At 49.3% G+C, this 10711-nt stretch overlaps 2 protein-coding genes across 2 annotated transcripts in view; one reads left to right on the forward strand and one right to left on the reverse strand.

Moving 5' to 3' along the window:
- The window catches only part of PTPN14 (protein tyrosine phosphatase non-receptor type 14), a 193031-nt gene extending 188880 nt beyond the window's left edge, over positions 1-4151 (reverse strand). Inside the window, exon 1 of the mRNA XM_032289222.1 lies at positions 3588-4151. The gene's annotated coding sequence lies outside the window, so the exon portion shown is untranslated. The remainder of the gene's footprint in view (positions 1-3587) is intronic.
- Positions 4152-9936: 5785 nt separating this feature from the next.
- Positions 9937-10286, forward strand: LOC116559081 (testis-specific basic protein Y 1-like). Its single transcript, XM_032289500.1, is given in 2 exon segments — positions 9937-10258; positions 10261-10286. Coding segments are annotated over 2 exon segments (348 nt in total).
- Positions 10287-10711: the final 425 nt, after the last annotated feature.

Raw genomic sequence — 10711 nt, forward strand, 5'->3', positions numbered from 1 at the left:
AAAAAAAAAAAAAAAAAAAAAAAAAAAGCTCAAGTAACCAGGGCTGGCATTACACTAGAAGTGTTGCAGTTTACTCTTTATATTTGGGCTTCAAAAAGCGAAATCAAGGGTACGAAAATTCATCAGCTAGCTTTTGTACTCTTGTTAAAGGCAGACAGTTATCCTCACATTCTTTAACTAGATGTCCACATTAGAAATACAAGGATCCTTATATAAAACACTGTACCATGATTACAGTAAGAAGTATACAGGGAAAAGGATCTTTGTCTCTGCCCTTCTAATCTCTAAGTGCCTTTCCCTCCTCAAACTTCTCCACTGCCTGGTCCCCCACCTCTCCATTTCCTCTTGTAGGAGGGGCGACATGGCAGCTGCCAGCCAACATGTTTGTTTTGAGCCAAAAGTCTGAAGAAAAAAAAAAGTCAAAGACAAAGCTTTATGTGTATGTTGGCACACATGTGAATTCAGGCTGCTGAAAAAAATAACACACAAAGAGCACATTCATGGCCACAAACAAGTCCCTGAACACATAAATAGCCATCCTTGATCCGTTCTGTGTGAGGTGCTGTTATACAGCATGACAGGAATTCTCCATACACATCCTGACAGGCTAAATATTACCAGATCCATTTTGCAGATGAAGAAACTGAGGCTCAAAAGGCTATGAAGTTCATCCAACATCACACAGCTAAAAAATGGCCGACCTGGAATTCCAACCTAGCTATATTTCAAACTCCCAAACCTGGACCCCCTGGCTCCAGCACAATGACAACTAGGAAAAGCTACAGAACTTGCCACACATACCCCTTGGACCACTCAATAAGGCCTCCGTGGGACGCAGACAGGGGAAGTGTAAATTAAATCCATTTAAATCAGTAAGGGGAGATCCTAAAGCGTATTTTAGACATTGACTTGAACCTCCTCCCTACCTAAACTTTAGTGTTTTCCCTCATTCCTTAATTGGCTAATTAAGTATTTCATCTTATCTCTTTCTCATGCCTTACCTGTAACAAAGCTCACAGCACTATTCTGAGGTTTAAAATGAATTTTTTAAAAACACAGCTTTTGGTGACTAAGTACTGAAGCTCAAATGCAAGAATTTGATGAACTCCTTATTCAAAAACAAGAATATGAAACCCAGGTGGGCTATACTGTGCAATCAAAGGGTTGATGTTTGCTCCCGTGGAGCAAATTTAAACCTCTAATAAGGAAGGCAGGCACTGGAAAATGTAAAAACCCTCTAGTTCTTGACATTTAGCTCATCCATTCAGGGCAAGCAAGAATTAGTCTTAAAATTGTTTATTTTTCTCTGAATTCCTTATGGTTCTTCCATATCAAAAGTCTAACTGTCCTTTCTATTACAGCCACCAGCGTGACCCAGTATGCACAAATCTGAATAACTCAAGTATTAATAATAATTACATGTTTAAGCTAATGATGGAAATTGCGTAAATGCCTGGGATTAGCAGAAAAGGGCTTCTCTTCAGCCATCTCTCTCATGCAGGTCCCTACACCTTCAGAAAAAACGTCTGTCAAGGGTCTGTCCTTGAGATAAGATGCTGGTAGAGGGGCTTGGATAAACACCCAAAGTGGTAGGAAGTCAGTGTGTTCTTCCCACTCTGATGTCCTGGCCTGAGGTCACCAAAAGCTGGATGTCTGCCACCTCTGCCAGGACGCAGCCACTATGAACAATACTACAACACCACTTCAGTCCAGTGAAGAGGCACCCTTGAAAGGCAAACCACGTACAGAATGCTACTGCATTGTAAGAGACTTTTCTAGGCAGGACTGGCTGAACCCTGGGCCATTAGACTACAAAACTCTAAAAGTAGATACAGCGTTTTCTATTTTCCTAAAGTTTCAGAGAAAGAACAACAGACCTTACAACTGTACTAAAGCAATGGTTCTGAAGCAAAAGTAAAGTATAACAAACTTAGTGACATACAAATGAACTAATTTTGCATCTCATGCCACCCATGCAGACTGGGCAAAAGGGTATCATGCCATTCAGCTCCCACTCATTAACCCCATCACCAAACAATAAGGTAATTATAATACAAGGTCTGTAGTGCTGTGGTATTATCACACCTGCTGCTGTCAGGCAGCCTTTTAAAAAAAAGGAATCATTGGTTGAACGTGGGGGAAAAAGCAATCAATACCATTTTAATGAAACTGAGCGTGGGCCAATTAAAATTTACAACAGCTGCGTGGAGGTGTAAAAAGAGGGAGATCTTGGCTCCTCTGGAAACTACCTGTGGTTCCTGTAAGTGGCTAACATGCTTCCAGATTAATTTCTGATATTGGGGGTGGAGAGAATGCTATCCCAGCAACACTATACCAACATGGCCATAAATCCCCCTCGGGCCCCCAGGTAGCTAGGGAAACTTTCCGTCCTTCTTGTGTTCACTCTGCACCAGCTGTTTCCTCTGCCTGGAATACACCCTCCAGGTGAGCACCACCTCCATCCTCTAAGTCCAGTGCACACCTCACCAGGACAAAGCTCGCCTCAGACTCACAGAACCCCCCTTCCATGCATTATAATTCAGCCTTGAGGTTTCCTCCACGAGGCTGCAGACTCCTGCCCCGTGGTCTTGTTTATCATCTTCCTATTCCCTGTTCCTAGCGGAGTAAAAGCTGGGTTTGTTGGATGACTGAGTGAACTAATCCATTTCAAGAAGTTAACACATTGGTGGAAACTCTGTAACTACCCGCGCCTGCAGTCTAGAGATTCCTCACCTTCACAAAGAACCTGCGGCAGCCAGTCCCCAGGCTTAAGCGGAAACCCTACAATCTCTGAAATTGTAGGTGGGAATAAGGGGGTTGGAGAACAGGAACTGAAGGAAGTGAGAGGGAAAGGGAGGTAGGGGCAGCGTTACCTCACTACTCTCTCCAGACGAAAAGGTGTAAACCCCATTTACAAGTATTCAAACCTGAGATCTGGGGGTCACGTGAGGAAGGAGAGGCTGTTAATACCTAGAACTTTGAAAGTGTGAAGTGGAGACTTGATCTGAAATTGTGTGGCCACAGTTTTTTTCTACGAGCCAGCCCGACCACCCAAGCAAGAGCCTAGACGCCCAAGAGTTAGGTGGCACTACTGGGGCCTAATGGGAGGGCAGGAAAACTCCGCTCCCCTCAAGATCCCTTCCCGGTGGTGGTGGGGGGGTAAGGTGATTGGGGGCGGCGGGCAGCTGCATCCTCCTACCGCTGCAACGATCGCGACATCGTTCGTCTTTCACCCTCTGGCCCCCAAGGTCTAGTTATCTCCGGTTGCTCTTTCGAGGTCCCCTCTCGTTTCCCAAACGCAGGAGAGAACGGAGAGAGGGGACGAGGGTGTGGGTTTAACCACAAACTCCCCAGACGTCGCTCACCTTCCAGCTCACTCCCGGGACAAGCTTTGCGCCCCACCGTGGGCAGCTCCCACCACGAGATAACACCCCTGTGGCCCGGCCACCCCGCGCCCCCATGCCCTGCCAAGCGTCCCGGGCCGCAGTTGGCGTTGCCAGCGTCTGCCGAAGTCATCTGCAGGGCGCCCGGAGCGCCTAGGCGGCCTCCAACCTCGGGCCCGACTCCCCGGCTGGGACGGGGCTTACCTGCTTACATGGCCCCCGTGGCGCCCTGGAGTCCTGCGCGGAAAGGCTGTCCTTCGCGACGGCGGCGGATCCCCGATTCCCCACGGAATTGATTCCAGTGGCTGGCGGCGGAGGGAAGGAGCCGCAGGCGGCGAAAGGGGAGGAAGGTTTCCGCCGCGATCCCGGAGCGAGAGTCGGAGCAGGGGCGCACTGGGGGAGAAAAGGAGAAAAACCTCGGCACGGGGCTGTCCCGCCCGAGGAGGCCGGGGAGGATGGCTCAGCTGGGAGGGGAAGGAGCGCCAGTGGCCACTTGGTGTCTGTCTACGGCTCCCCGAGGACCTGAACCAGGAGAGGAGGCGGCCGAGCCCCGAGGAGCACAGCAACCTGCCCCCGAGTCTGCGCCCGCTGCGCTCGCTCGGCGGAGAAAAAGTTGGGAAGAACTTCGAGGGGCCGGGAGCGCCAGAGCGGCAGGAAATGCGAGCGGCCGGGAGAGGAGGGAGGAAGGGGCCGTGCGAGTGGGAGGGGACGGAGCAGGCGCCGGCGGCCGCGGCTCCCCCACCCCAGAGCCGGGCTCGGCGGCGCTGGGGGCCTGGAGGCGGAGGGAGCGCGGGGCGCGCGGCCGGGGGCGGGGAGGAATGCGGCCCGGGAGGGCGCGCGCCGGAGGCGCCGCGGGCGCGCGCTGAAACGTGGAGCCCGAGCTCCCGAGCTCCCGAGCTGGAGGCGCGCCGTCCTTGGGGACGTCACAGCGCTGGAATCCGAGGAATGCCGGGCAGCAGGAGCTCCTTCTGCAGGCCCGGGAGAAGTCGCGTACTTTTAATGGGGTAGCTTTGGAAAATGTTTTAAAAGGTGGGGGCCGAGGACGGAGGACCGGATGAAATACCCTGGAGTGAGGGACGTGGAAGTGGAGAAGGCAAGGCAACCGCAGCCACCCTAACCTTGCGCGGCTCCCGCCGTGGGGTAGAAAGAGGCAAGGAAAGGAAGATCCCACCGACTTCCGAGGACCGCAGAGACGGGGCGGCGGCAGGAACTTGCCCACCCCGACCTAGATCAAGGACAGCCGACCTTGTATTGGGGAACTCTCCAAGCAGGACTCCTCATGCAGCCACCCCACAGGGGAAAACAGACCAGGAGAAAGTAAGGTGGCCTCACGGAGTAGGCAGTCTCAGAGATCTCTCCCCAGAACCTCCGGGTACTGAACCTGGTGTCTTAGCCTTCTCTCCCTGCCCCTTGCCACCCCCCAGGAATGATAAAAAGCAGCCTGTGTGCTGAGAGTTGGAAAATGTCTTTCTCCCGGTTTGTTCCATGCCACAGAATCGCCCCACCCTGCCTGGGTAGGCACTGGGAGAGAACTTCCTTAGCACTTTCGGAGGTGGAGTTAGTGAGACGCAGCTGGTAAGATGGAAAAGGCTCGGTTCCAGGGGACTGAACCTGGGTGTTAGGCCCTGCCCGATTGGATAACTGAGGAGTATGTCCCAGCCCCTGAGATCCTAGGTTTCTGTAGCTGTAAAATTAAAGTATTTGTCTAGATTTCCGTGATCCTTTGCATTGCTGCAAACATGTCTTGGGATTTGTTCGCTGGGACCCAAATCCAGTCCTTTGTTGAAAATGGACCTTGAAGTCGTTGTCACAGAATGTATTGTCCGAAATCAGTTCAGTGTCCGGCAACTCATGGAAAAATTCCTGGACTCTTAGGGAAGAGAATTGGAAATCAAAAAAGCAAAGCCTTATCGTACCCACCATGTACAAATCTGTACCGATGGGTCGGGCGCGTTGGCTCACGCCTGTAATCCCAGCATTTTGGGAGGCCCAGGCGGGCGGATTGCCTGAGCTCAGGAGTTCCAGACCAGCCTGGGCAACAAGGTGAAATCCCGTCTCTACTAAAATACAAAAAAATTAGCCAGGCGTGGAGGCGGGCGCCTGTAGTCCCAGCTGCTCAGAAGGCTGAGGCAGGAGAATTGCTTGAACCTGAAAGGCAGAGGTTACAGTGAGCCGAGATCGCGCCATTGCACTCCAGCCTGGGTGACAGATCAAGACTCTGTCTAAAAAAAAAAAAAAATCTGTACTGAGTCTGAATTCTTCGAGCATCTGCCATTCTCTGGAACTACAAAGAATAAGAGAAGATTCGGAGCGCAATGCAAAAGTGATGGAAAGAAAAGGTTGAAGGGAAATCAGCTTTCTCATATTTTTAAGGAAATAGCTGTACAGATGTGCTGGGTTTCCAAAGGAAACATAAGGCAGTGCCCGACTGTGTTCCAGGAAGTGTGGAAAGCACTCCTCCCATTCCTAGGTGAGGAAAGTGGGGGCATGAAGAAATGACCCATCTCACTGAGTGTCATACAGCTAGGAAGATATGATCGGGCCCTCGTCTGTCCCGCCAAAAGTACATGCAAACATGATTAGAATTAAAGATAAGAAGATGCCTTCAGGTTTTCTCTTTTTTTTTTTTTTTTTTTTTTTGAGACGGAGTTTCGCTCTTGTTACCCAGGCTGGAGTGCAATGGCGCGATCTCGGCTCACCGCAACCTCCACCTCCTGGGTTCAGGCAATTCTCCTGCCTCAGCCTCCTGAGTAGCTGGGATTACAGGCATGCGCCGCCATGCCCAGCTAATTTTTTTGTATTTTTAGTAGAGACGGGGTTTCACCGTGTTGACCAGGATGGTCTCGATCTGTTGACCTCGTGATCCACCCGCCTCGGCCTCCCAAAGTGCTGGGATTACAGGCGTGAGCCACCGCGCCCGGCCAGGTTTTCAATGTAAAACTCCGGCTTTTGCTCTTTCCTGGGAGATGAGAGGCCCCTTGCTTGGTGCCTTTTCTGGTGGAAAGACTCTAGGAAATATATTTTGTTGCTCTAGCATCACTTGCTACTAAACTGAGCACAGCACGCTGAGGCTGTTGTGGCATAAAAGAAGCAAAGGACTTGCGTGCAAACACAAGAGCTCCGGTTCTGCCTCTGACCAACCTGGGACACTGATCAAGCCACTTCACCTCTATACCTGAATTTATTTTCTAAGTGGAGTGTGGCATAGAGGGCAGAACTTGGTTGGATTAGTTCATCTCTGAGGTCTTTCCCAGGTCTAAACTTGCATGAAAGTACCCTCCTCCAGATAGATGGTATGGCTATGGAGGAAACTAAGCAATAAAGCCAGTGGATAAAGCCAGTATCTGGGGACAGGACTGTTTTCCCATCGCCTTCAGATAAAAACGAACGTTGAAACTCGAATGAATGTAGCTGAGTGTTCAATGATAAGCAAAGCTAAGATTTAGCGCTAACCCTGTGGACGCAGTTTAAAAATGTAGATAATTTTGCTTTTAGAAAGGCAGTCTGAGGCCGGGCGCAGTGGCTCACACCTGTAATCCCAGCACTTTGGGAGGCCGAGGCGGGTGGATCACGAGGTCAAGAGATCGAGACCATCCTGGTCAACACGGTGAAACCCCGTCTCTACTAAAAATACAAAAAAATTAGCTGGGCATGGTGGCACGTGCCTGTAATCCCAGCTACTGAGGAGGCTGAGGCAGGAGAATTGCCTGAACCCAGGAGGCGGAGGTTGCGGTGAGCCAAGATCGCGCCATTGCACTCCAGCCTGGGTAACAAAAGCGAAACTCCGTCTCAAAAAAAAAAAAAGAAAATGTCCATCTCCTCAGGAAATCCCCTTGTGTGACTTTTTAGTCAGTGTCACCCTTCACCACCATAGATTTGTTTTGCTGGTTCTTAAACTTCATATAAATGGAATCAGTGTGTGTGTGTGTGTGTGTGTGTGTGTGTGTGTGTATGTGTGTAATATAAATTTGGGGGAAGAGGAAACACCAGAGCTCCCCCTCTCTGCACATGCCTAAGCCATGTGAGGACACAATGGGAAGCCTGCAAGCCAAGGAGAGAGGCCTCACCAGAAACCAACCCTGGCAGCACCCTATCCTTGGACTTTCCACCTCCAAAACTGTGAGAAAATTAATTTCTGTTGTTTAAGCGACATAGTCTGTGGTATTTTGTTACTGTTTTGTTATTGCAGCTCAGTCAGACCTATACATTCAGGTAAGCAGTTGGGGTGTGTGTGTGTGTGTGTGTGTGTGTGTGTGTGTGTGTTTAACATGGAAATAAACTTGTGACTTCAAGTACCCAGTACTCATATGTGTACCAGGCTATGATGTACCTAAGTACATGATAGAGCCGAGAGTCAAACCTGGACCTTTCTCATTCTAGTCTGTGTTCTTTCTATTCCACCTTGTTGCTGTACAGATCATTCAGCACTGCCATATGTCAGGAATAGCATTAGCAGGTAGCAGAAAGTATATGGTGACAACAGAAAATAAAAACATTGCAGGATGCCGTGTGAGTTTTAAATTCTCCATCACCGTAGTTTACCAGGGGACAACTGGTTCTTCGCCGACATCACATTGGGCTAATGGGAAGAGACATACCTGGGATATGCGTCTCCAGTTGTTTCAAATCCTTTTCACATGTTCTTCTGAGTGAGGCCATTACAAAGAGGAATGGAAGCTGCTGCTGTAAGATCAGAGAACACGTCCTTTTGAAGGACTTTGACACCTACGTTCTATTTATTTTGTTAGTTTCCAAGATTCCTATGAGTTAGTGTCCTTACCTATTAGCCACGTGGAGTCCACGAAGTGGCAGGTTGGGTGAAGGGTCCTTCTAGCACACAGAGGCTGCCTCTGGCTGGCCTGAAGTCACATTTTCTTGACTTCCTCAGAGTGTGGAATAGTTTCTGTTCATGATGTCAATCTCCAAATATCAGAAATACTCTAATTTCTAAGAATAGTTAGTTACAAATTTCTCAACCATGAACTGAGCGAAACTGTTCTTAGTCCTGTTTCTAGCTCTACCTGGGCCAGCTACCAGGAAGGTACAGAGCTATGGCCAAGGAGCCATCAACACCTTCTCAGAGTTGCACGAGAGCAGGTAAATTATATCTGTAATTAGCCCCATTTAATCCTCTCCAAAATAGCTGCTTGCTGCCATTTTGTGGCATGATAGTAAGCATAGATGCCAGGTGAAATCATTGTTCATAGGAGATAAAGTGATGATATTGTAAGAATATGTACTATTTTTTTTTTCTTGAGACAGAGTCTCTCTCTGTCACCCAGGCTGGAGTGCAATGGTGTACTCTCGGCTCACTGCAACCTCCTCCTCCCGGATTCAAGCAATTCCCCTGCCTCAGCCTTCCAAGTAGCTGGGATTACAGGCGCACGCCACCATGCCCAGCTAATATTTGTATTTTTAGTAGAGACAGGGTTTCACCATGTTGGCCAGGATGGTCTCGATCTCTTGACCTCATGATCTGCCTACCCCAGCCTCCCAAAGTGTTGGGATTACAGGTGTGCGCCACCGCGCCCGGCCAATATGTACATTTTTTTAGTCCTGTCCCACCAAACTTGGAAGAAAAATATTTGAAGCTGGGAGGCTTTCTCTTCTCATAATGACAATGTTTAGAACAAAGGGGCCAGTCCAGATGTGGCCCCCTTGTTGACACTCTCTCTGGTAATATTTGTAGCTGCACTGACCTTCTGGAACTGTATCTCATTTGAAGGGAAAGACTGAGAAAGCTGGATTTAAGTCTCATGGGCCACTGACTTTTCTCCTTATAGTAGTCCTAGATGCTAAATTTAAATAAAGCCCTAAATAGGTGGCAATTCATTCATTTTTCTTTTATATCCTTAGTTCTGGGCTTTTAAAAAAATTATTATGCACTGACTATGAGACTTAATCTTATTGTTTTAATGTACCTTAAACACCTAGATGAAGCTGTCAACACATAATAATGCAAACCAGATCCATGAAGATTAAAAACTGGATAGCCTTCCAGGCTGGTTACAAATTCAGAGGTGGCTGGAAAGTCAAATAAGAACAGGAATGCATTTGTTTCCGATACAGCAGCTGTGGCCAGAACACCCTCAGAGAGGTATGGGACATGAAAGGAATCTTCTGCTGTGATTAGCGACAAGGAACAACCTTCACTGGGGAGGAAGGATCGAGTTGTGTTTGGGATGCCCTTCTAAAGAACATGGCCATGACAGCCTGAAGGGGTGAGAAAGGGTTACCCACGGGCATGGGCAGGGCTGGGTAAGAGAGTCCAACAGCACTAAATCAAAACCTCCCCCAAGGCCGGCTGCTTCCTGGCTGCCTCCCCTAGAATGAAGGGGTGACTCAGAGTGTGACTGACTCTGGTGCTTCAAACATGTCTGAGTAACTCCCACAGACCTGGACAAGGGTAATTAGAGGACTGGTTTGGAATGACCACTGAGGATTCAAAGATACTTCCTGTGGCCAGCAGAGAAGAGGCAAATGGCCTGGGAAACTCAGTTTTGAGATGTCTTCTGCCTCAGCTGTGAGGCACGTGTGTCTTCTAAAATAACCCATGGGTCCAAAGCTGAAAGCCTCGAGACCACCGGTCAAAACCAAGGAGACAGGAAAGAGGAAGTCCCCTTCTCAGCTCACGGCCAGCAGCCCGAAGAAGACTCCCAAGGTGGCGAAGAAAGGAAAAGCAGCTCATGGAGGGAGAGGCAGGAAGAAAAGTGCTGCAAAAAAGATGGCGGCTGTGGGAGCCCCTGAGGCAGGGAGCGGGCCAGCGCCCCCCAGGCCCAGTGAGTCTCCGAGCCAGGAGCTTCCCCAGTGCGAGCTGCAGCCGGAGAAGCCACTGAGTGAGGGGACCCAGTCCGACTCACTGAGTCAGGAGACCAGCCGGAGGAACCACTGAGTGAGAGGTGATCACCATCTCCACCACCTCCCTGAGCAGTGACTAAGTTCAGGCCCAGCCTCCAGGAGACCTGAGATCTCACCAGTGTGGTCCTCCCAGTGGTGATGACAATAAAACGAATGTGTTGCTAAATACATACATACATACATACATACATACCCTTAGAAGCCAGAAAGAGCTGATTAACATATGAAGGCACTCGCTGGACTTCATTCCATGATGGACACCTCTGAGTTCATATGATGTTCAAGACAAAAATTTTCAAATGGTGAAAGAGAAACTGCCTTTTTTTTCTTTTCTTAGAGATGGGGTCTTGCTCTGTCCACCAGGCTGGAGTGCAGTGGTGCAGTCTCAGCTTACTGCAACCTCTGCCTCCCAGGCTCAAGCGATTCTCCTGCCTCCACCTTAAGTAGCTGGGATTACAGGCATGTGCCAC

This window comes from Sapajus apella, unplaced genomic scaffold, assembly GCF_009761245.1.
Source record: "Sapajus apella isolate SASKATOON/1434 unplaced genomic scaffold, GSC_monkey_1.0 scaffold22, whole genome shotgun sequence".
Lineage (NCBI taxonomy): Eukaryota > Metazoa > Chordata > Mammalia > Primates > Cebidae > Sapajus > Sapajus apella.